At 41.1% G+C, this 25,796-nt stretch overlaps 1 protein-coding gene across 2 annotated transcripts in view; it reads right to left on the bottom strand.

The window, feature by feature from the left end:
- Positions 1–25,796, bottom strand: part of YIPF6 (Yip1 domain family member 6) — a 47,149-nt gene that overhangs the window by 3,483 nt on the left and 17,870 nt on the right. For both annotated transcript variants that reach the window (XM_081115171.1, XM_081115172.1), the window contains 5 exons: positions 19,200–19,328; positions 18,143–18,221; positions 13,157–13,199; positions 1,902–2,027; positions 718–875 (listed from right to left, as the gene is read on the bottom strand). In XM_081115171.1, the coding sequence (XP_080971297.1) occupies positions 718–875; positions 1,902–2,027; positions 13,157–13,199; positions 18,143–18,221; positions 19,200–19,328 (535 nt within the window). The remainder of the gene's footprint in view (positions 1–717; positions 876–1,901; positions 2,028–13,156; positions 13,200–18,142; positions 18,222–19,199; positions 19,329–25,796) is intronic.

Raw genomic sequence — 25,796 nt, 5'->3', positions numbered from 1 at the left:
TTTTATTTTCATTAATTTGTCAGGAAAAGACCCAGCATTTCTCAAGTCACCTATGCCTCCTATATATACCAGGACTGAGCTAGGTCTACTGTAATCTCCTTTTCCAACCCTATGTAATATTTAAGGATTAGGAAAAAAAAGGTGTAACTCCGCCTGGCTGATGTATCTTAGTGGTTGAGCATTGACCTATGAACCAGGAGGTCACAGTTGGATTCCCAGTCAGGCCACATGCCTGGGTTGTGGGCTTGATTCCCAGTAGCGGGCATGCAGGTGGCAGTCAATCAATGATTCTCTCTCATCATTGATGTTTCTCTCTCTCTCTCCCTCTCTGAAATCAATAAAAATATATTTTTTTAACAAGTGTGACTCCTACATCTTAGAAGTCCAGATACCCAACTCAGCTAAGATGGATATCATATCTATCAATGCCCATTTAGAACAGAGGGTTCTATGGACAACATAGGCAAGAATCATATTACTCACATGTTAGTTAGGAGTTACACTGCTTTTCATCTGGTCTTTATCTCTAACACATGCTTTTGTCTGCTCTGCTATTGTAAAGATAAGTACATTCTGACTCCTGTGACAGGCAACCAATCAATGTGTCTCTCTCGCATTGATGTTTCTCTCTCTCTTGTTTCTTTCATTCTCGCTAAAATTTTATGGAAAAATATCCTCAGGTTAACAAAACAAGAAAAAAGATAAGTACATTCTTACCTACTATAGACCAGGCAAACATCATGATCACCACAAAAAGCCGAACTATGAAGTTTATTGGTCCTGGCTTGGCCAAAAGTACCAGCCGGCAAACCAGCAATGCCACTGTCAAGGGAAGTATACAATAACCCAGCACACAGAGGCTCTGAAAAAAAGATCTAAAAAACAACACACACCCATAAAAATCATAAATATAGTATCATGATAGTTATTACACAGATTTCTACAAAATACTTATACCCTAACATTGACTTTATGAGGCTAGGCCTCTGCATTACCATATGCTTTAATTTTTGTCTCCATACTCTTCCTTCTCTCCTTTTAAACTCCTTAAGAGTCAACCATCTAGGACAGTGGTCGGCAAACTGCGGCTCGCAAGCCACATGCAGCTCTTTGGCTCCTTGAGTGTGGCTCTTCCACAAAATACCACATGTGGGCACGCATGTACAGTGCAATTGAAACTTTGTGGCCCATGCGCAGAAGTCGGTATTTTGTGGAAGAGCCACACTCAAGGGGCCAAAGAGCCGCATGTGGCTTGCAAGCTGCAGTTTGCTGACCACTGATCTAGGATATCAGATGATCTACTCTAATTCCTAAAGACCTCTTTCTCCCAATGAACCTCTAAGACAGTTCTTAATCTTTTCTAGTTTATAGACCTATTTGAGAGTTTGTTGAAAGCTATGGACCATCTGTTCGCCAAAATGGACATAATCTTCTAACACAAAAATTCTGCCTATGATTTTAGAGCTGGAGAGAGCATTTAAAGCTTATCAAAGGACTCTGGATAATTTAAGATAATTTAACTCAACCAAGTTATCTCTGTTCAGTGGTTTTAAGAGAACATTCTCTTTATTCCTCATTTATTTTTATTTTTATTTTCAAAAATTACCTAACTAGCCCAGCCAGTGAAGCTCACTGGTTGAGCATCAGCCTATGAACCAGGAGGTCTTGGTTCAATTCCTGGTCAGGTACCTGCCCAGGTTGCGGGCTCAATTCTCAGTAGGGGGCATGCAGGAGGCAGCCAATCAATGATTCTCTCATCACTGATGTTCCTATATCTCTCTTCCTCTCCCTATCTCTCTGAAATCAATAAAAAAAAATATTACCTAACTAGCCAGGCTCCCTTAAAAATCTCAGATATGCTACCTAGCAAATAAGAAAGGATGGATTTTAATAATACTCACATGTTTCCTCCAAGAAGTTTTGAGTTGAGGGTGATGGTAACTGCACCAAACCAGATAATGACAAACACTTCCGCAAACTGGGGCCCTCCATCATTTTCACTATCTGCAGAGCCTCTTTGAAGCATTCTGTGACAAAAGAAACATGGCATGAGAATGTCTACTCTTTTACTTAAAGCAATAAAGGCATGGGTTCTCAAAGTCTGAATCAGGGAACTGCCCTACACCTCACTTGAAGATCTGTAAAATGTAGGCTGTGTGAAAGGAAAATTCCAGAAGGATTTGTTAAGCCTCCATTCTTTCCAATTCCAAATGCCTCAGGAGTACAAGGGATATTCCATTTGGCTTTGTTGGAATGTTTAAAAGGATCACCAAAGGCCTTTTTTGGGTAAGCAGAGGTTATAAACTGAAAAGTCAAATGTGGCTCACAGACATGCTTGAAATGCTTTTAAATTCAAGTTGACATTATTTTAAAATTGAGAGGTTTCACATAAAAATAATGTGTTTCTCAGGTTTTTGTTTATTTGTTTGTTTGTTTGTTTGTTTGTTTTGTTAATGTAAGAGAGAAAAGAAGGGGGAAGAGGAAGGGAGATTTGTTGTTCCACTTATCTATGCATTCATTGGTTGATTCTTCTATGTGTCCTCACTGGGGATCGAACCTGCAAGCTTGGAATATTGGGACAATGCTCTAACCAACCGAACTATATGACCAGGGCCTATTTCTGGGTTTTCTTGAAAAATCAGAAGAGTTTCTAACATGGAGCTGGCATCCTACATGACAACAATCAGGTGCAGTTGGCATAGCAGTAGGTTCCACAAAGGGCTTCCAGTCACCAATTCACAATGCATGCATTCAACTTACTTCTCTAGCCCCTAGACACCTTTGAATTTGTAATCCTTAGGTTAAGGTTTCAGTTCTGACATTTAAAAATGAAAAGTCTATAAACCTATTTAGTTGTTGATTTTTAAAAAATAAAATATACAGATTATTACTAAATGACTTTGCTTTCAAATTGAGTAGTTGAACAGTCACTTAAATATCCTTTCTTTATCTAAGAATTTTACAGATGTAAACTGTCTTGAATTTTGGACTTAGAACACTTGGACTTGGTGTTCATTTTTTAAGAAAAATAGTAAGTAACATCAAGTTCATGACCTCTTCATATTATATGGTATAGAGAAGTCACACAGTAAGGCTTGCCCTGCTATGCTGTTTGCCAGTAAAGGCTTTTATATTCTGTGGTCATGCATACTCCATTCTGAGTCCTAACAATCTGATGCAAAGAATGCCAGCACTCATGATCACGTGTTGCCTGAAATCCCTATTGCTTCATCATGGTATAATGACAAAAACATGAACTAGCCTGGAAAACAAAAGAGCCAGATACTGATTCTAGTTCTGTTACTAGGTATGTAAACTAGAGAACATTACGATGTCTTGGGGCTCCAGTTTTCTTCTCTGCAAATAAGGAGTTAAATGACATAATCTCTAAGGTTAATCTTTGAAAACTAAAAAAAGTATATGCCCAGAGCTTCTAATATAAACCCTTCCATTAACACACTGAATTATTTCCTTGTTATGGTTATTAAAAACATAAAAAACAGCACTTTATGTTATGACCTAAATTAGCATATGCTTGACACATTAAAAAAATGGGTAGAGAAGCCAGTAAGAAACTTGTTGAATTTAGAATCATAAAAGGTTAGGCCTTGAAAGGACCCTTAACCATATCCTTTTACAGATAAATAAGAGAAAACCCAGAAAGGTTAGGTGGGAAGAGATGTGCAATATTCACAGAGGTAGAGAATGGACAGTCGAGGAAACCTAAGGTAAATCCCAAGTTTAGCACTGATTATGTGATCTTGGTTCATCCTCACTCTCCATGAACCTAAGTTTGTTGAAAAAGGAAAATCACATTCACCTCTTGTCATAAGAGAAGGCAAAATAAGAGAAGGCATTTAAAAGTTTTCTGGGAAAAATCATTATAAAATTTTGGTTACTAATAGCCCAAAGTCACTTTGCTGACAGCAGTCAGGATGAGATTCAAGAACTGAATCCTAATACATTATTTTTTCCACTCTACCAATTGTTATAGTCCCCTCTCCAATGGAACTTTGCTCTCCTTCTCCCTGAGGCTCCCTGTATATAAAATGCATATGGACAGCATCACACTTGGAAATGTGATCTTGCTCTGAACTCTACCACTTCTCTGTAATAAATTCTCATACATATCTTAGTAAGATTTAAAAAGAATTACATTTGCAAATAAATAGTGCTTAAACCTATAGATATTTAATTCACTTAATGATAGGGAAGTGTATACGAGTAAATAAATATTAGTTGATCAGAATACCTAAAACAGGCTAAGAAATCATTGGTAAATGGAGATAGACATAATTTTTACATTTTTTATTCCATCACTCTTTGAACTGATCTGGAAAGCCACCTGACTTTTTATTTATTTTTATTTTTATTTTATTTTTTGCTACCTGACTTTTTAGATTTTTTTTTCAGTTAACGATGCCTGAGTTAGGACGGGAACTTTATTTTATTTATTTTTTTAATTTCTTTATTGATTAAAGTATTACATACGTGTCCACATCCCCCCATTAACCCCCCCCCCAACCACCCCTACTCATGCCCTCACCCCCCCCCCTTGTCTGTGTCCATTGGTTAGGCTTATATGCATGCACACAAGTCCTTTGGTTGATCTCTCCCCCTTACCCCCACCCTCCCCTACCTTCCCTCTGAGGTTTGACAGTCTGATTGATGTTTCTCTGTCTCTGGATCTGTTTTTGTTTTTCAGTTTATGTTGTTCATTATATTCCATAAATGAGTGAGATCATGTGATATTTATCTTTCTCTGACTGGCTTATTTCACTTAGCATAATGCTCTCCAGTACCATCTATGCTGTTGCAAATTGCAAGAATTCCTTATTTTTAATGCCGCGTAGTATTCCATTGTGTAGATGTACCAGTTTTTTAATCCACTCATCTGCTGATGGGCACTTAGGCTGTTTCCAAATCTTAGCTATGGTGAACTGTGCTGCTATGAACATAGGGGTGCATATATCCTTTCTGATTAGTGTTTCTAGCTTCTTAGGATATATTCCTAGAAGTGAGATCACTGGGTCAAATGGGAGTTCCATTTTTAGTTTTTTGAGGAAACTCCATACTGTTCTCCACAGTGGCTGCAACAGTCTGCATTCCCCACCAGCAGTGCACGAGGGTTCCTTTTCCTCTGCATCATCGCAAACACTTGTCGTTTGTTGATTTGTTGATGATAGCCATTCTGTCAGGTATGAGATGGTACCTAATTGTTGTTTTGATTTGCATCTCTCAGAAAATTAGTGACTTTCAGCATGTTTTCACATGTCTCTTGGCCTTCTGAATGTCATCTTTTGAAAAGTATCTATTTAGGTCCATTGTCCGTTTTTTGATTGGGTTGTTTATCTTCCTTTTGTTAAGTTGCATGAGTTCCCTGTAAATGTTGGAGATTAAACCCTTATCGGTGATAACATTGGCAAATATGTTCTCCCAAGCAGTGGGCTTTCTTGCTTTTTGGGTTTTTTTTTTTTATGGTTTCCTTTGCTGTGAAAAAGCTGTTTATTTTGATGTAGTCCCATTTGTTTATTTTCTCTTTAGCTTCCATTGGCCTAGGAGCAGTATCAGTGAAGAAATTCCTTCGGCATATTTCTGAGATTTTGCTGCCTATGGATTCCTCTAGTATTTTTATCTTTTCCCATCTTATGATTAAGTCCTTTATCCATCTTGAGTTTATTTTTGCGTATGGTGTAAGTTGTTGCTCTAGTTTCATTTTTTTGCATGTATCTGTCCAATTGTCCCAACACCATTTATTGAAAAGACTGTCTTGACTCCATTGTATGTTCATGCCTCCTTTATCGAATATTGATTGGGCATATTGTTTTGGGTTGATTTCTAGGTTCTCTATTCTATTCCATTAATGTATATGTCTGTTCTTGTTCCAGTACCAGGCTGTTTTGAAAACTGTGGCTTTGTAATACAGCTTGATATCTTGTATTGAGATCCCACCTACTTTGTTCTTCATTCTCAGGATTGCTGTAGTTATTTGGGGTCTTTTTTCATTCCAGATGAATTTTTGGAAAGTTCGTTCTAGGTCTGTGAAATATGCCGTTGGTATTTTAATGGGGAGTGCATTGAATCTATAGATTGCTTTGGGTAGTATGGACATTTTGATGATGCTGATTCTACCAATCCATGAACATAGCATGTTCTTCCATCTGTTTATGTCTTCCTCTATCTCTTTTTTCAGTGTCCTGTAGTTTTTCGCATATTGGTCTTTTACCTCCTTAGTTAAGTTTATTCCTAGGTATCTAAATTTTTTTGGTGCGATGGTAAATGGGATTGCTTTTTTAGTCTCTCTGCAAGTTCACTATTGGTGTATAAAAATGCCATCAATTTCTTGGCTTTAATTTTGTATCCTGCTACATTGTCGAATTCATTTATTAAGTCTAATAATTTTTTGATGGAGTCTTTAGGGTTTTCTATGTACAGTATTATGTGATCTGCGAATAAGGACAGTTTACTTCTTTTCCAATTTGGATGCCTTTTATTTCTTCTTCTTATCTGAGTGCAAGGGCTACTACTTCCAGTACTATGTCGAACAGGAGTGGTGAGAGTGGGCATCCCTGTCGTGTTCCTGTTCTTAGGGGAAATGGTTTTAGTTTTTGTCCATTGAGTATGATGTTGGCTATGGGTTTGTCATATATGGCTTTTATTATGTTGATGTATGATCCTTCTATTCCCACCTTGCTAAGAGTTTTTACCAAGAAAGGGTGTTGGATTTTGTCAAATGCTTTTTCTGCATCAATTGAGATGACTATGTGATTTTCATTTCTCAATTTGTTTATGTGCTGTGTCACATTTATTGATTTGCGAATATTGTACCATCCTTGCATCCCCAGGATAATTCCTACTTGGTCATGGTGTATGATCTTTCTGATGTACTGCTGGAACCGCTTTGCTAGAATTTTTTTAAGGATTTTGGCATCTATGTTCATGAGGGATATTGGCCTGTAATTCTCTTTAATTGTGTTGTCTTTACCTGGTTTTGGTATTAAGGTGATGCTGGCTTCATAGAATAGCTTGGAAGTGTACCTTCCTCTTGAATTTTTTGGAATAGGCTGAGGAGGATAAGTTTCAGTTCTTCCTTGAATGTTTGGTAAAACTCCCCTGTGAAGCCGTTTGGTGCTGGGCTTTTGTTTGCTGGAAGCTTTTTGATGACTGCATCAATTTCTTCTACAGTTATTGGCCTATTGAGATTTTTAGAATCTTCCTGATTGAGTTTTGGAAGGTTGTATTTTTCTAGGAATATGTCCATTTCCTCCAGGTTGTCTAGTTTGTTGGAATAGAGTTATTCGTAGTATTTTTTAACAATCCTTTGTATTTTTGTGGGGTCTGTTGTTATTTTGCCTCTTTCATTTCTGATTTTGTTTATTTGGGTTCTCTCTCTTTGCTTCTTGGTGAGCCTGGCTAGAGGTTCATCAATCTTGTTTATCCTTTCAAAGAACCAGGTCTTGGTTTCATTGATCTTTTTTATTTTTTATTTGTTTGGCGGGGTCTCTATGTCATGTATTTCTGCTCTGATCTTTATTATCTCCTTCCTTCTGCTCACTCTGGCCTTTTCTTGTTGCTAATTCCTTGAGTTGTAGAGGTAGGTGATTTACTACCATTTTTTCTTATTTTTTGACGTAGGCCTGTAGAGCTATAAACTTCCCTCTCAGGACTGCTTTCATTGTGTCCCACAGATTTTGGATCGTTGTGTTTTTATTGTCATTAGTTTCCAGAATTTTTTAAATTTCTTCTTTGATCTCATTTGTAACCCTGTCATTGTTTAACAGCATGCTATTCAGCTTCCAAGTGTTTTAGTTTTTTGGATTGTTTTTAATCTACACTAATAAAAGACAAAGATGCTAAATGACCATACCTTTGCTACACCCAAGCCGTGCCCACCAGCCAATCAGAGCGACTATATGCAAATTAACCCAACCAAAATGGCAGCCAGCAGCCATGGAGCTTGAGCAAGCAGGAGGCTTGGTTGCCCTGGCAATGGAGGAAGCCAAGCTTCCCACCTACCCAGGCTGGCTGTGGCCTTCGCAAAAGGCAACAAAGTTTCAATTACAGAAGATAAATAAATCCCAGATACCTGCTTCCAGCCAGCCTCCACTGGGAGCTTGGGTGGCTGGGGGCTGTGGCCAGCCTGCAAACAGCCATCAGCCCCTCACCCAGGATGGCCACACCCTCATGGGGTGAGGGTCCCTGCTGGGGTCTTGGCCAGGCTGAAAACAGCCATAAGACCCTCACCCAGGCTGGCCAGGTACCCCAGTGGAGACCCCCACCCTGAACGGGCTGTGGCCAGACTGCAAACAGCCATCAACTCCTCACCTAGGATGGCCATACCCTCATGGGGTGAGGGTCCACACTGGGGGCCTTGGCCAGCCTGCAAACAGACATCAGCCCCTCACCCAGGCTGGCCAGGCACTCCAGAGGGAACCCCTACCCTGAAGGGGCTTTGGCCAGCTGGAAAACGGCCCTCAGCCCCTCACGCAGGCTAGCCAGTTACCCCAAGGGGGGCCCCACCCCAAAGGGGCTGTGGCCAGCCTGCAAACAGCCATCAGACACTCACCCAGGCTGGCCAGGCATCCCAGTAGGACCCCCCTTCCCTAAATGGGGTGTGGCCAGCCTGAAAACGGCCCGCAGCCCCTCACCCAGGCTGGCCAGACACCCCAACGGGACCCCCACCCTGATCCGGGACACCATTCAGGGCAAACCAGCCGGCCCCCACCCATGCACCAGGCCTCTATCCTATATAATAAAAGGGTAATATGCAAATTGACCCTAACAGCAGAGTGACTGGGAATCACTGGTCACTATGACACACACTCACCACCAGGGGGCAGACGCTCAATGCAGGAACTGCCCTCTGGTGGTCAGTGTGCTCCCACAGGGGGAGCTCTGCTCAGCCACAAGCCAGGCTGACGGCTGCCAGTACAGCAGTGGTGGTGGGAGCCTCTCCCGCCTCCTCAGCAGTGCTAAGGATGTCCCACTGCACCTTAGGCCTGCTCCCCACTGGCAAGTGGACATCCCCCGAGGGCTCCCGGGCTGCCAGAGGGATGTCTGACTGCCAGCTTAGGCCCAATCCCCCGGGGAGCAGGCCTAGGCCAGCGGGTGGTCATCCCCCGAGGTGTCCCAGACTGCGAGAGGGCACAGGCCGGGCTGAGGGACCCTCCCGAGTGCACAAATTTTTGTGCACCAGGTCTCTAGTATCTAATATTATGCAATTGTGACCTGAGAAGACACTTGGTATGATTTCAATCTTCTTGAATTTGGGGAGACTTTGCTTGTGACCCAATAGGTGGTCTATTTTTGAAAATGTCGCATGTGCATTTGAGAATGTATATTCGTGGCTTTGGGGTGAAATGTTCTGAAGATGTCAATTACGTCCATCTGATCTAGTGAGTCATTTAGGATTGGTATTTCTTAGCTGAATTTTTGTCTAGGTGCAGCGGTTCTCAACCTATGGGTCGCGAACAATGAAAATAAATTCTGCATATCAGATATTTACATTACGATTCATAACAGTAGCAACGAAAATAATTTTATGAAGTAGCAACGAAAATAATTTTATGGTTGAGGGTCACCACAACATGAGGAACTGTACTAAAGGGTCGCGGCATTAGGAAGGTTGAGAACCAGTGGTAGAGGATTTATCCAGTGATGTCAGTGGTGTATTCAAGTCCCCTACTATGGTTGCATTGTTGTCGATCTCTCCCTTGATATCTTCCAGGAGTTTTTTATGTATTTGGATGCTCCTGCATTGGGTACATATATGTTTATCAGGGATATATCCTCTTGTATTGATCCCTTTAATATTATGAAGTGGCCTTCCTTATCTTTTATTATGGCCTTCACTTTGAGGTCTATTTTGTCAGATATAAGTATTGCTACCCCAGCTTTTTTTTCCATTTCCATTTGCCTGAAAGATATTTTTCCATCCCTTCACTTTCAGTCTGTGTGAGTCCCTTGTTCTGAGGTGGGTCTCTTGTAGACAGCATATCTATGGCTTTTTGTTTGTTTGTTTTATCCATTCAGCCACTTGATGTCTTTTGATTGGAGCATTTAGTTTGTTTATGTTTAAAGTTATTATTGAAAGGTACTTGTTTGTAGCCATTTCTATTTTTTGTGCTTGTGTTCTTTCTTACCTTTTTATTTCTTCTTTTTACAGCATTCCCTTTAGCATTTCTTGCATTGCTGGCTTGGAAGTGATAAACTCCCTTAGCCTCTTTTTGTCTGCGAAGCTCCTGATTTCCGCTTTAATTTTGATTGATAGTCTTGCTGGATAGAGTTTTCCTGGATTTAGTCCTTTGCTTTGCATCACTTTGTATACCTCCTTCCATTCCCTTCTAGCTTGATGTGTTTCTGTTGAGAAATCATTTGATAATCTGATGGGGGGGGGATCCTTTGTAGGTAACTCTCTGTCTCTCTCTTGCAGCCTTTAACACATTGTTTGCGGGTAGTTTTTATAGTGCACTAACAGGTGGCGCGGGCCATTTTTGCTAATTTTTTGCGCAAATGGCAACGTTCAGTAAAATTATGATAACTTTAGTTTACGTATTTATACGTTACCCGCATTCAACCGCTAGTCTATAAAAAACGTATCCCACGTCTATAAAATACGTGTCCTGCGCTCTACTACCAGTCAACATAAAACGTATAAATACGTTTCCTGCATACAATGTGTTAAGATTCTCTCTTTGTTGTTAACATTTGCCATTGTAATTATGGCATGTCTTGGGTCTTTTGGGATTCATCTTGCTTGCGACCCTCTGTACTTGTGTAACTTTTTTCTTCCCCATATCAGGGAAGTTTTCTGTCCTTATTTCTTCAAATAAATTTTCTAATCCTTGCTGCTCTTCTTGTCCTTCTGGCAGCCCTATTATACATATTTTAGTTCATTTTGCGTTGTCCCAAAACTCCCTTAGGCTCTCCTGCTTTTTAATTTTTTTCTCCAGTTGATGTTCAGATTGGGCTTGTTTCTGTACTTTATCTTCTAACTCACTAATTCAGTCCTCTGCTTCTTCTAGTCTACCGTTGAAACCTTTCATGGTCTTTTCGATTGTAGCTATATCACTTTTCATTTTTTCCTGATTTTTGCATAGGTTTTTGATTTTCTCATCCATTCTGTGTATGAACTGTATGACCATTACACTGAATTCTTTTTCTGTCATGTTGCATGTTTCTGTTTCACTTATTTCCTTTCTTGGTGATTCCTCTTTTTCTTTCCTCTGGGGACTGTTTCGTTGTCTCTCCATTCTAACTATCACCAGAAGGTTCAAATGTTGAGTTGCAGGGGCCTGGGCCATGTGCAGTGGGAGCTTCGCAACCCCCGAGTGTCACTGAAGAGGTCTGACACGAAGACATGTGGCTGCCATGGGTTGGTGGGAGCCACACTCGCCCAGGATCAGAGTCACAGGTGCTTAGTGTGGCCTCGTGTGCACACCTAGAATCTGGAACCCTGCCTGCGCCATGCTGAAACAGAGACTCTGCTGGTGTGTGCCAAAAATCAGAGTGCCCTAGCGCTTATCAGGAGTCAGAGACCGCCTGTGTCTGCACCAAGAATCGAGTATCAGAGTCTCTGTTGCTTGGTGCGGTCTTGCGCCAAGCACCAGGGTCCCTGTGTGTGCATGCGCCAAGAATTAGAGTTGTGGCTATTAGTGTGAATGCACTGGGAATCAGGGATCCCAGGCATGCGCAATGAGAAACACAAGTCAAGTCACTGGTGCTCAGTGCTGCCTCTTGCGTGGAGAATCTGGGTCCTCAGTCTGCCTGGGGGACCAGGTTGCACAGTTGCAGTGTGTCAGCAGAAGGTCCACTCCTGCCCTGTGGAAAACAGCCTTCCATGTGTGCTTGCCCTGAATCAAAGTCAGGAGGTACTGCCGCCCATTGTGGGTGTGGGGTCTGGTCACGTGGATGTGCACTGCGGGAAACAAACTCCCTGTGTCCGTGCACCCAGGCTCAAATTCAGTGCTGCCTGTGTGGGCATGGCGTCTCATTGCGGGAAACAAACTCCCCAAGTTCGAGTGCTCAGGTTCAAATTCAGCACAGCCTCCCTGCTTGGGTGTGGTGTCTGGTCACGGGAAACAAATTCCCCAAGTTCGCGCCCCCAGGCTCAAATTCAGCTCTGCCTCCCTGCGTGAGCACAGGGTCTGGTCATGGAAAACAAACTCTCCCAGATCGCACACCTCTGCTCAAATTCAGCGCAGCCTCCCTGCTTGGGCGTGGAGTCTGGCCGCAGGAAACAAACTCGAGTTCGCGGCCCCAGGCTCAAATTTAGCGCTGTCTCCCTGCATTGCTGTGGGATCTGGTTGCAGAAAACAAACTCCCCCCAGATCGCACACCTAGGCTCAAATTCAGCGCAGCCTCCCTGCTTGGGCACAAAGTCTGGTCACAGAAAACAAACTCCCCGAGTTTGCACCCCCAGGTTCAAATTCAGCACAGCCTCCCTGCCTGGGCATGGATTCTGGTCGGGGAAAACAAACTTCCCGTGTCTGCACACCCAGGCTCAAATTCAGGTAGAGCCGCCACTACTGTGTGTTTGTGCGTAGAGGGTCTAGCAGTTCCTATGCCATTGCTGCGGGGCCGGTGGGGAGGGAGATTGGCTCTGTGACTCACAGAAATCTGCGGCCAGGGTGCCTGGGGTCTTGGTGTCCGTGGGTTTGCAGCTGTGGTCGCAGGTCTTTTACCCGAGTGGCTGTAGGGTCCCGGTTTGTGACTGAGACCAGATTGGGTAGTGGCGAGGCTAGGATCCTAGTCTCAAGCAGTTCTGTTCTTCAAGATGGCGCAGTCTCTATGCTGGCGGTGTCCTCCCCGGAGTGTTTCTGGTGGCAGGGGGTTTCACCATCTAAGACTGCCGGGTTTGGCAGCCCCTTGGAAGATCTGTAGGATCTAGCTGTCCCTAGCTCTCATTCACACACACCACACACGTCCACACACTCCTCTATCGCTCCCTCACTCTCTCACACACTCTCCCTCCCTACCTTCTTGCCAGTCACCAACTTTTTCTGACTTTTTAGACTATTTAAGACTATTGTACATAAGGAGTACAATATGTCATAGAAGTCATAAATAAAATACTCAGTCAAAATTCCCCTCCATTTTAAAATTCCACCAAAAAGTTTATTCCAACTCAAATGACAAAGGAAATATGTATACTTACAGTGCGAGTGTCACACAAAGGACCAAGGGGCCCCATAAATCCCCTACAAGGCAAGAAAAGAAAGAAGATTGTTAAGAAACAACCATGCAGTATTTTCTATCTTTATTCCAATATCTACCTCTCCCACTCTTGGAATTCAGATATCAATGCTCTGTCTGTCTGCCCAAGCCTTCCCTCCTCTCTTACCCCTTATTTGCCTTCCCTGCTCCCCAATTCTGAATGTCCTTCTTTATAGATCCTTTTTTTATTTCATATCCCATAATTTACCCCTCTCCCCACCAAGTCACATTCCAACATGCCATAAAGACCAATGAATGAGAAGTACACCATCTTGCACCCTCAGAAAGAAGACTAGACTCAAATAATTTCACCAATCTGAGACTACATTAGACAAGGCAAGTATAATCAGGCCCATCTCACAAATATGAAAAGTAAAGCTGAAAAGCAAGTCACTTTCCCAAGTTTATATCAACAGTTAGGTATAGAGGTGGGACCAGAACCAAGGTCTTTTGATTCCTACTATGAAGTTCTTTCCACTCTGCCACACTGCTTCCCTTTTATAATTATTACATTAAACTAAAATGGAATTGCTGTTGTTATAGGTGAAAAATCAGGTCAATATTGGTAATTTTATAAAGTTAAACTTGCTTTAAAATGTTATTTCTTTACTGATTTTAGAGAGAGGGAGAGAGAGAAACATCGATTTGTTGTTCCACTTATTTATGCATTTATTGGTTAATTCTTGTATGTGCCCTGACAGGGGATCAAACCCTCAACCTTGGCATATCCAGACAATGCTCCAAAAAGCTGAACTACCCAACCAGGGCTATAAGGTTAAACTTTAACAAATAACATGAAAGATTTTGAAAACTATAAAAGGTTCTGCCAACATCAGGTCTAACCACAGTAGTTCTCAATCAATAGTGATTGGTGATTAATATTCCAACAGTTCAATAATATGTAGCTTAGAGCACAATTACCTTCTTCACATATATATCTACATAAAAGAATACTACACTTATCAACTGAAAAACTGATTTCAAGTACAATTGACATTAATAAACAGGCTTTTAAATGCACTGGAAATTTTTGTAATTTGTAAAAACTCTGCAATGGTATTTTTAAATGTATTTTTTTATCCCCGCCTGAGCATGTTTTTATTGATTTTGTGAGAGAGAGAAAGAGTCAGAGAAACATCAACCAGTTGCCTCCTGTGTGCACCCGACTGGAGATCAAACCGGCAACCTGAGTATGTGTCCTGACTGAGAATCGACCTGCAATGTTTCGGGGTACAGGATGATGCTCCAACGAATTGAGCCACCTGGTCAGGACTTTGTAACAGTATTTTAAAACTATTTTCTTATTGTTGTAATACACACACACACACACACACACACACACACACTCTGAGTGGCCAGATTATTATGACCGGCCAGATTATTATGACCACCCCATCAGTACTTCGTTGGGCCACCTTTTGCCTTCAATACTGCGGCGATTCTTCTTGGCATTGATTCCACGAGATGGTTGAAAGGTGATGCGAGGAATCTGACATCATGCCTGATGAATAGCACTGTCCAGTTCTGTGAGATTTGATGGTTGTGGAACCAGCTGCCTGATGGCTCTTTTAACTTCATCCCACAAATGCTCAACTGGATTGAGATCTGGTGATTGTGGGGGCCACCTAAGCAAGGTAAAGTCTCCCTCATGTTCTTGAAACCACTCCTGCACAATACGAGCACCGTGGCATGGTGCATTGTCTTGTTGGAAGAAGCCATCTGCATTGGGATATGCCATCAACACGATAGGATGAACTTGATCAGCATCGATACTTAGGTATGTTGTGCTATTCAGACGCTTAGAATGATCTGGCCCTCTAGCAACTTCAGTGGGAAATTATAGCTAATTTGCCTACAAACGTCAGGTGGTCATAATAATCTGGCCACTTAGTGTATATATCACAAAATTCACCATTTTAGTCACTTTTAAGTGTACAGGCATTGAATACATTCATTGTTGTGCAACAATCACCACCATCTATCTCCAGAAATTTTTCATCTTCCCATACTGAAACTCCAACCCATCTATACTAATAAAAGCCTAGGTGGTCCTCGCGCCCTCGCACATGATATTGCCACAAGATGGCCGCCACAAGATGGCCACATGCACAGCGGAGGCGGGGCCCAGTGGCTACTCCACACAGTGAGGCCTGGGGGTCCCGTGACTCCGCACAGCACAGAGGAGACCAGTCCCAGTGTCTCCGCCGCCTCACGCGGAGGCGGGTTGCGGCAGGGGAGGGCAGTTGTGGGCCATTGGGCTGGCAGGGGAAGGCAGCTGGGGGCAACTGGGCCAGCAGGGGAGCAGTTAGGCATGAATCAGGCTGGCAGGGGAGTGGTTAGGGGGCAATCAGGCTGGCAGGCAGAAGTGGTTAGGGGCAATCAGGCAGGCAGGCAGGCAAGCGTTTAGGAGCCAGCAGTCCCGGATTGTGAGAGTGATGTCTGACTGCCGGTTTAGGCCCGATCCCACAGGGACCCCAGATTGGAGAGGGTGCAGGCTGGGCTGAGGGACACACCACCCCACCCCACCCATGCACAATTTTGTGCAATGGGCCTCTAGTTAAACAACAACTCCCCACTCTCCCCTCAGCCCCTGGCAACTATCACTTTACTTTCTGTCTCTATCAATTTGACTACTCTAGATACCTCTTATGAGTGGAATCATAGAATATATGTCCTTTTTTATCTGGCATATTTCACACAGCATCATGTCTTTAAGGTTCATCCATGTTGTAGCATGTGTCAGAATTTAACTCCTTTTTAAGGGTAATATTCTATCCATTTATGATAAATATTATGGTGTATATGCCACATTTTGTCTCTCCATCCATCGACAAATGTCTAAGACAGCGGTAGCCAACTGGTGGTCCGCAGACCACTGGTGGTCCGTGAGGTCCGAAAGGTTGGCGACCGCTGGTCTAAGATGCTTCCACCTTTTAGCTATTGTGAACACTGCTGCTATGAACATGGGTGTACAAATATCTGTTCAAATCCCTGCTTTCAATTCTTTTGAGTGTACAACCAGAAGTGGAATTGTTGGAATTATTCTATGGTTAATTTTTTGAGGAACCACCATACTGTTTTCCATAGTGGCTGCACCATTTTACACTCCCACCAGCAACAGCAACATACAGGGGTTTCAATTTCTCCACATCCTCAACACCACTTGTTATTTTCTGTTTCTTTGAATGATAACAGCCATCCTAAGGGGTGTGAAGTGGTATCTTATTGTGTTGTTGGTTGGTTGTTGTTCTTTTAGATTATTTTTTAAGTTGTGAATTTTTTCCTTGTTACTTTGCCAACAGCTATAACAGGACAGAGCAGAAGTGCAAATTCTGACCATGATTACTCACCCTTTGTGCCAGCCTAACTGTCTAGCCCCACAAGGTTTAAGGATGGACCTCAACATATGACATAAGCTAATATTCATAATTAATTGGCAAACTAACACACTGGTTCTGTATTGTGAAGAGCAACCTTGCTTTGAACTGAACCAAAGTAGCATTTCAAAGGATCTTCACATCTGGGGTCATAGTGGTAGATTGGAAAGGGTGCTGAACTTGAAAATTGGATTCTAATCCTGCCTGTGTGATCTTGACAAGGCACTCAGCTTCTCTGAGACTCATTTCCTTAATCTGTAAAACACAAATAATAACTCCTCCTTCACAAGGTTGTTGTAAGGATTAAAAAAGCGCCGAACCGGTTTGGCTCAGTGGATAGAGCGTCGGCCTGCGGACTGAGGGGTCCCGGGTTTGATTCCAGTCAAGGGCATGTACCTTGGTTGCGGGCACATCCCCAGTAGGGGGCGTGCAGGAGGCAGCTGATCGATCTCTCTCATCGATGTTTCTAACTCTCTATCCCTCTCCCTTCTTCTCTGTAAAAAAATCAATAAAATATATTTTAAAAAAAAAAAAAGATAATGTATGTTATGTGTGTTGAGGGAACAGAAAGGCACTAGAATAATAGCTGGCATTTATGGAGTGCCTATTAAATGCCAGAATCTGTGCAAGGAGGTTGATATGCACTATCATCTCTAACACTTACCAGCCAGGTAGATGCTATTATCTTCACTTTAACAGAGGAAGAAACTTCAGCTCAGCAAAGTTAACTGTCTTTTCCAAGATTACACAGCTAATAGTGCGACCACTATTTAAACCAAGATTTGTCCATGTTCTTTCCACTATAAACCAATGGTAGCAAATCATCTGTCAGCTCCAGCCCACAGTGCACTATGTTGGAAACAATTCTGACACAGCATCCAGTGTTCACCCAGAGTGATGGCACATTGCCACACAGTTGGCATCCCTAAAATACAGCTGAAATGCTATCAAAAATAGAAGGTACACTCATGTACAACATAATTGTTACTATTCTCAAACAACTAATTCAAGTTTTCTGATAAAGGTTACTAAGAAAACCAAGAATATTTGATAAGAACAGAAAAAGGTCTAACAATTTGAAGAATTCTAAATAACAGCATAATTTATTGCAAATATTGATAGAAATCTTGAACAAAGAAAGCAGTCATCAGATTGATAGTTCTAAAAATAGAAATGTCAATAAAGGTACTATTAATTTGTTAACCCTTAATGGGTATTAGCTATTTTTCTAATTTCACAATTGAACATTTTGCCTTTTCCTCAGGGATTGTTAGCTCTTTGGTTGAACAAAGTCCCTATGTGTTCACAGCTTCTGGAAATACTTTTTACAGTGTCAATTATAGCAGGTGAGGATATAGTGTATATTTATTGGCGAGGGCAATCTCTGAAATTCCATTCTAAATTTTTAACTTTTTCCAAAAATTTCATTTATATACTTATTCATATTGCAAAATGATGTCAGTTTTTTCTACCACAGAGCCTGTGCCTTATAAAGTACTTATGATAAGGTATGATGAGAAGCAGCAAATCCTTAAAAACCTCATACTTACAATCTCTCAAGAGAGTATTACTTTTCCTTGGATACAAAACATGCATGAATTTTTTCCCAACAGCTTTTAGATCACGCATCTGAAAGACATACACAACTATTATATTGTGAGAACCAAGGTTGCCAGGCAGCCCCCTAACTTAATTTGCTAAAATCTCCTTTATTTCAATCTCCTGGGAGGCCTTTGTTAAATTTTAGAGCTAAAATTCCAGTTCAGCCCTTTCACTATACAAATCAGAGGCAGGTTTTTTCTATTAACTCCTTAAGCTAACATCTAACTCTTTACTATATCCACCAGTTCTGTTTTGACTTTTAAAACTCTATAAAAGAGAAATATAGCCCTCCTAATACATTACTTATAGAAACTAAAATCTGTTCTGTAAAACATGACATCTGGCTTTCAGTTTATACATGATGAAATCCCAAGGGCCAATTAGCCTGCTCCCTAGCCACCATATTCTCCACAATATATAAAATAAATTTTCAACATTCCCAATTTAACTGGCAAATAAATCCTAGAAGCTAGATTAACTAAAAATCAAGACATTTGAGAAAGGGTATGGTAATATAACCTCTCAAAATATAGTCGAGATAACGCCATCCTAAATTTTCACCTAGAAATTTCCTCATATCATTAATAATTCTGTGTAAACATGATTTTTAATGGTTGTTTAGCATTCTACCACATAGGTGTAACATAACTTAACCTATTCTTCAACTTTCCCCTATTATAAAGAATGCTGTAATGAACATCTTTGCATATTAATATTTTTCAGTATTTTTAAAAAATAGTTTCCTATTTAAAAAGTTTTCTTTATACTATATCTGGAGAGGCAGAATGATCAGCATAAAAAATATTTGGAAATTATAAGATTCTTAATACACATTATAGCCAAACTGTGCAGAAACCCTGTACCAAATAATTCTCGAGGAGAGAATCTTAAATTTCAATAAATAAAATATACTGAAGATCAAATGAACCAAAGAAAAATATTAAAAAGAGTTATTATTTAGTTCCCTGACATTGAACAGAAATTCTCTTAACTAGTCTAACTTACAATGGTATTCTGAACTGATTCATTTAATGTGGAGCTGTCGAATTCCCGAATGCGAGATCTCATAGGAATGGTGATTTCTCCTTCCACAGGGATGTCTTGTGAGATAGATATATCTGAAAGGCCTGCAAACTGATAAGAGTTAGAAAAAAACGTTAAAAGCCCATCATTAACTGTAGCATTCCTCCAAGATATCACCATTTCCTAGAGAGTAGGGACTATGCATTTTGTAGGGTTTTATACCGTTTTTAAAGTAAAAGCTCACCAAACAATGTAGTTACCTAAAATCTCAAATGTTTATTCCTTTTAATTAAAAGGAGATGGCATATAATGGAAAAAATTATAATGCAAATGAAATAGTCACTTCTTGCCCTCAAATATTTGGTTTATCCCAAGCATGAAATCTTCACATGACACAAGCTAGCAAGACCACAGGGCTACTGGTGACCTTTGGGCAATCATATTTTAGCACAGCCACAATTCTGTTGCACTTTTACTCCTTAGTGGCCTCTGCTGGCTAAAATGGAGCATCATGTGAAGCCAAAGGGTAATTGGGAAGAACAGGGAAAGAGCAAAATATATCCTGATCTACAAATCCCCCTCCCCCTTTTTTTTCTGGGATATCATGTGGGTGTTTTTTTTTAATTATTAATAAAATCTTTATTGTTCAGATTATTACATTTGTTCCTCTTTTTCCCCCCCATAACTCCCCTCCACCCAGTTCCCATCCCACCCTCCTCGCTCACTCCCCATCCACGGTCCTTATCCATGGGTGCATGATTTTTGTCCAGTCTCTTCCTGCATCCCCCTCACCCCTTCCCGCCCCCCCCCCCCCGCCAAGAATAGCCAGTCCACTCCCTTTCTATGCCCCTTATTCTATTATAATCACCAGTTCATTCTGTTCATCAGATTATTCACTTGATTTTCAGATTCACTTGTTGATAGATGTGTATTTGTTGTTCATAATTTGTACCTTTACCTTTTTCTTCTTCTTCCTCTTCTTAAAGGATACCTTTCAGCATTTCATATAATACTGGTTTGGTGGTGATGAACTCCTTTAGCTTTTCCTTATCTGTGAAGCTCTTTATCTGGCCTTCAATTCTGAATGATAGCTTTGCTGATAAAGTAATCTTGGTTGTAGGTACTTGGCATTCATCACTTTGAATATTTCTTGCCACTCCCTTCTGGCCTGCAAAGTTTCTGTTGAGAAATCAGCTGACAGTCATATGGGTACACCCTTGTAGGTAACTGACTTTCTTTCTCTTGCTGCTTTTAAGATTCTCTCTTTGTCTTTTGCTCTTGGCATTTTAATTATGATGTGTCTTGGTGTGGTCCTCTTTGGATTCCTTTTGTTTGGGGTTCTCTGCTCTTCCTGGACTTGTAAGTCTATTTCTTTCACCAGGTGGGGGAAGTTTTCTGTCATTATTTCTTCAAATAGGTTTTCAATATCTTGCTCTCTCTCTTCTTCTGGCACCCCTATAATTCGGATGTTGGTACGCTTGAAGCTGTCCCAGAGGCTCCTTACACTATCTTCGTATTTTTGGATTCTTTTTTCATTTTGCTTTTCTGGTTGGGTGTTTTTTGCTTCTTCGTATTTCAAATCGTTGACTTGATTCTTGCAATCCTCTAGTCTGCTGTTGGGAGTCTGTATAATATTCTTTATTTCAGTCCGTGTATGCTTAATTTCTAGTTGGTCTTTTATCACAACCTCGAGGGTCTCATTAGATTTCTTGTAGATCTCATTAAGTTTACTGGCAGTTTCTGGAAAATTCTTGAAAAACCTTAAAAGTGTGGTTTTGAACTCTACATCCAGTAGTTTGCTTTCCTCCATTTCTGTCATTTGTGTCCTTTTTCTTTGTCTCCACATTTTTTATGCTTCCCTGTGTTGATAAAGTGGTTTTCTGTGCTAAGTGTCCTCTAGGGCCCAGTGGTTCGGCCTCCCCAATTACCTGAGGAGGACACTCTTGGTGCACCCCCTTGTGGGCTTTGTGCACAGTCTTGTTGTAGTTAAGCCTTCATTGTTGTAGGTATCACTGGGAGGAATTGACCTCCAGGCCAATTGGCTGTGAGAATCAGCTGTGTCTGCAGTGGGAGAACTTCTGTGCTGGAGACACCCCTCTGGGGCAGGACTTGCTTCAGTGGGGCTTTGGTGCTCACTGAGTCTGGCCCCTGAGTGTGTCCTTTATGGTTCCATGGAGCTGTAAACTGGATGGTCCCACTCTGACCTCTGGGTTTCCTGGCTCCTGGATCTCTAGGGAGGTGCTAATCTAGCCTTTGCCTGAGGCTATCCAGCAAAAGCCTCCCTGCAGGGCTTGGGCAGGGTGGGTCCCACGGGATCAATAGGGCGGGGCTAGCAGTTATGGCTGCTCTCAGTCTTGCCGTCAGAGGCTCTGCTTCTCAGTGTCCCGGTAATCGCTGCAAGCCCCTCTGAGAGAAAGCTGCCCTCGAGTTCCAACCAATGCCAGACAGTCCCGCTTCTCCTGTATGAGTCTGGGTCCCTAGAGACTCGCCCGGAACTGGAGCTCAGAGCCTGAGACTCCCTCCCGATTGAAAACGACAACCGCGCCCTCAGCTGCCAGCCTGTTCCGCATGTACCTCCGCACCTTTGTATTTTACGTCCGTACTGCACCTCCTCTGAGTCTCGGTATGCTTTTCTCTTTCCTTCTAGTTGTAGAATTTCCACTCAGCCAGACTTCCTATGGTTCTGGATGATGTCCGTTCTGTCCTTTAGTTGTATTTTTGAAGTGGTTGTTTGAGGCAGCAAACTCCGGTGTTTACCTATGCCGCCATCTTGGTTTCTCTCCGGGTTTTTTTTTCTTTTTTAAGTTTATCTTTATTTTTGAAAGTATTACAGATGTCCTCTTTTTATTGCCCGTTGACCCACTCCACCCCACCACCCTCCCCAGGCCTTCACCGCACTATTGTCTGTGTCCATGGGTTACAAACATAAGTTCTTTGGTTAATCTCTTCCCGTCTCCTCTTCCTTCTGAGACTCATCAATCTGTTGCATGCTGCAATGTCTCTGGATCTATTTTGTTCATCAGTTTATTTTGTTCATTATATTCCACATATAAGTGAGATCATATGATATTTGTCTTTCTGTTACTGGCTTATTTCCCTTAGTATAATTCTCTCCAGGTACCTCCACGCTGTCTCAAAGGGTAAGACATCCTTATTTTTTTTTACAGCGGCATCCACCAAATCTACACTCTTTTTACCAGGTTACCTGGCAACCACAGATCAAGTAATATTTCCAAAGTGAACTGCAAATTTGCAAACCTTTAAACTCTTATGGTCGTCTGCCAAATTTGATTATTGTGACTGGAATCTTCAAATCACTAAGAAAATAGAAGCAGTCCCTTCTTATATGGTTTTTGGCCCAGTGGGCACAATATTTTTCTGGGCAACAGTTGTATGTTTATAAAATTCAAGTGTACTGAAATTTTAAGAAAAATAAGGTTGTTCAAAGAACTTATAAAAAGCAACTTCTCAATCATATTCTCAAGAAAAATATAAATTAAAACTTCTTGAAATAATAATCTCCACTTCACCCAGCTGGTGTGGCTTAGTGGTTGAGACTCGATTTATGAACCAGGAGGTTCAATTCCAGGTCAGGGCACATGCCTGTTTGCAGGCTCGATCCCCAGTAGGGGGCTTGCAGGAGGCAACCAATCAATGATTCTCTCTCATCATTGATGTGTCTATCTCTCGCTCCCTCTCCCTCCCTCTCTGAAATGAATAAAAATATATATATATTTAAATCTCCACCTGTTAGACTGGCAAAATCCTAAAGTTTCACAACATGCTCTACAGAGAAAAGCACACTCACACATTTTGTGGGGATGCAAAATGGTACTATACTCTATTGAAAATAAATCTGGCAATATGTCACAAGTGTATATGAATCACTTATTAACTCAGCAATGCTACTTTTAGAGGAGTCTAAAGATAAAATGGCAAAAAAATACAAACAGACATACACAAGGCTATTTGTAAAAGCAAAAAACTTGAGAATAACCAAATGCTCATCACAGAGAACTAGTTGAATCAAGTATGGTATGTCCATATAATGGAGTACTGTGCAGCCATAAGAAAAAAATGAGAATAATGTCTCTAAAGAACTATTGTGAAGTATTAAATAAAAAAAAAAATGTGGAGTAAAGTTTGTATACTGTATATGCTACCATTTATCTTAAAAAAAGGGGACAACAAACACATATCTGAATGTTATCTTTTAAATGTAAGAAATAATCATATGTAATGTAAGAAATAAATTATGATTTTTGTTTTAATGAGGCTGCCTACTGTGAAAAGGAGAAAATAAGGTTGAGGAGACAGGGAGAGAAGTAAAGCTTCTCTGAATACATATTGTTCTGTATATACTAGAGGCCTGGTGCATGAAATTCGTGCACAGGTAGGGTCCCTAGGCCTGGTCAGTGATCAGGGCTGATCGGGACCTTCTGGCTGCTGGCTGGGGCCTTCCTTCCACAGCTGCTGGCTGCCGGCCAGGGCCTTCCTTTGTTCCATGCCACCCACTGGTGGTCAGCACATGTCATAGCAAGTGGTCGAACTCCCAAGGGGACAATTTGCATATTAGGCTTTTATATAGAGAGACTTGAAATCATACAAATAGTTCACATGATTATGAAACAAAATTTAAATTTAAAAGCAATCCCTTAAAACTGAAAGAAAATTTGAACAAATGAACCTACTGTATGTCAAATAAAATACACAACCACACAGAAAGCAATTATTTCAACTGACTTTACAACACTGTAATTTGACTTCTGACTAGGATGTAGAAAGCTGGAAAGAGCATCCCTCCCACCAGAACAATGAGAAAAAAAGTAGATAAATGAAAAAATTTTAACTTTCCTTGAACCCATCAGAGAGCTGAAGTTATAGGGCTACCAAATAGCCTACCAAATGAAATCTAAGGAAAGACAGGTGCTTCCAAGAAGAGATTGGACATGAGTACTAGCTCATCTGTAGCAAAGCACAAAGACAGCAAAACTCCTGACTAGATTGACTTAACTCCCATAGTAACAATATAGCAGAAAACTTGTATCATTTCCAGGGTGTCTCTACTGATCTTTACATGATGCCCAGCATTCAATAAAATTATCCCCACAAACATACACTCCCATCCACACACACAAAACCCACTGTGACAAAACAAAGCAATCAATAAAATCAGACTGAGATGACCCAAATGTTGTCATTAGCAGAAAAAAATACTTTTAAATAACTGTAATTAGTATGTTAAAAGCACTAGTAAAGCTCTGGCCAGTGTGGCTCAGTTGGTTGGCATCATCCTGTGCACTGAAAATTTGCTGGTTCAATTCCTGGTAGGGCATATGCCTGGGTTAAGGGCTCATCCCCAATAGGGGGCATGCAGGAGGCAGCCAATTGATGTTTCACTCTCACATTGATGTTTATCTCCTCTCCCTCTCTCTTGTTCTCTATCTAGAAATCAATAAATTAACATATTAAATTTTTAAAAAGCACTAGTAAAAAGGTGCATGTACAAACTATGATTAATTTCTGCAGAGATGGAAACTGTAAAGGTCAAAGGGTAATGCTAGAAATAAATAAACAGTAACAAATGAAGAATGCCTTTAATAGCCTTTATCAGTAGACTCAACAGAGCCAAAGAAAGAAATCAGTGATAGGACAGCCGCAATTATCCACACTAAAATGGAGAAGAGTTTAAAAAGAAAACATATATAGGACATAAATATATAAATACTAGAAGCTTGATGCACAAAATTCATGCAAGAGTAGGCCTTCCTTCCCCTGGCTGCTAGCACTGGCTTCCCTCCGGCACCCAGAACCCAGACTTCCCTCCAGCTGCCGGCAGGCACCTGGGACTCGGCTTCCCTCTCAGCCCTGGCTTCATCCAGAAGGTCGTCCGGAAGGACGTCCAGTCTAATTAGCATATTATGCTTTTATTATTATATTTATGTGATTTATAAATTAAGATATGTAAAATCATTATGTTGTACATCTTAAATGTAAACAATGTTATATGTCAATTATATGCTAAAACTGGAGAAAGAAACAAAAAAATAGAATAGAGCATCCAAGAGCTGTGGATCAATATTAAGTGGTCTAATATGTATATAACGGGAATCCCAAAAAAAGAGAGAGATAATGGGTCTGAAGAAATATTTGAAAAGATATCAGCTAAAAATAATAGAAGACATCAAATGACAGACCCAAGCCCAGAGAACCCCAATCAAGAGAAATACCTAGACAGCTGTTGGGGGGAAGTGGGGTTGAAGGGGCTGCATGGAAGAAGTGGAAGGATTGGGTGGAAAAAAGAGAGAAAAAAATGCATGAACACAGATAACAGTGTGGTGATTGCTTGCGGGGGGGGGGGAGGGGGAAGAGGGTATAGTGGGGATAAATGGTGATGGACAGAGACTTGACTTGGGATGGTGATCACACAATACAGTATATAGATGATGTGTTGTAGGATTGTGCACTTGAAACCAGTATAATTTTGTTAATCAGTCATCCCAATAAATTCAATAAAAAGCAAAAAAAAAAAAAAAGAGAGAGAGAGAGAGAGAGAGAGAGAGAGAACTGCTTATGGAC

Source organism: Myotis nattereri (assembly GCF_964212035.1).
Source record: "Myotis nattereri genome assembly, chromosome: X".
Taxonomy (NCBI): domain Eukaryota; kingdom Metazoa; phylum Chordata; class Mammalia; order Chiroptera; family Vespertilionidae; genus Myotis; species Myotis nattereri.
The sequence above is the reverse complement of the archived record's forward strand: the minus strand, read 5'-3'. Positions and strand labels throughout refer to the sequence as shown.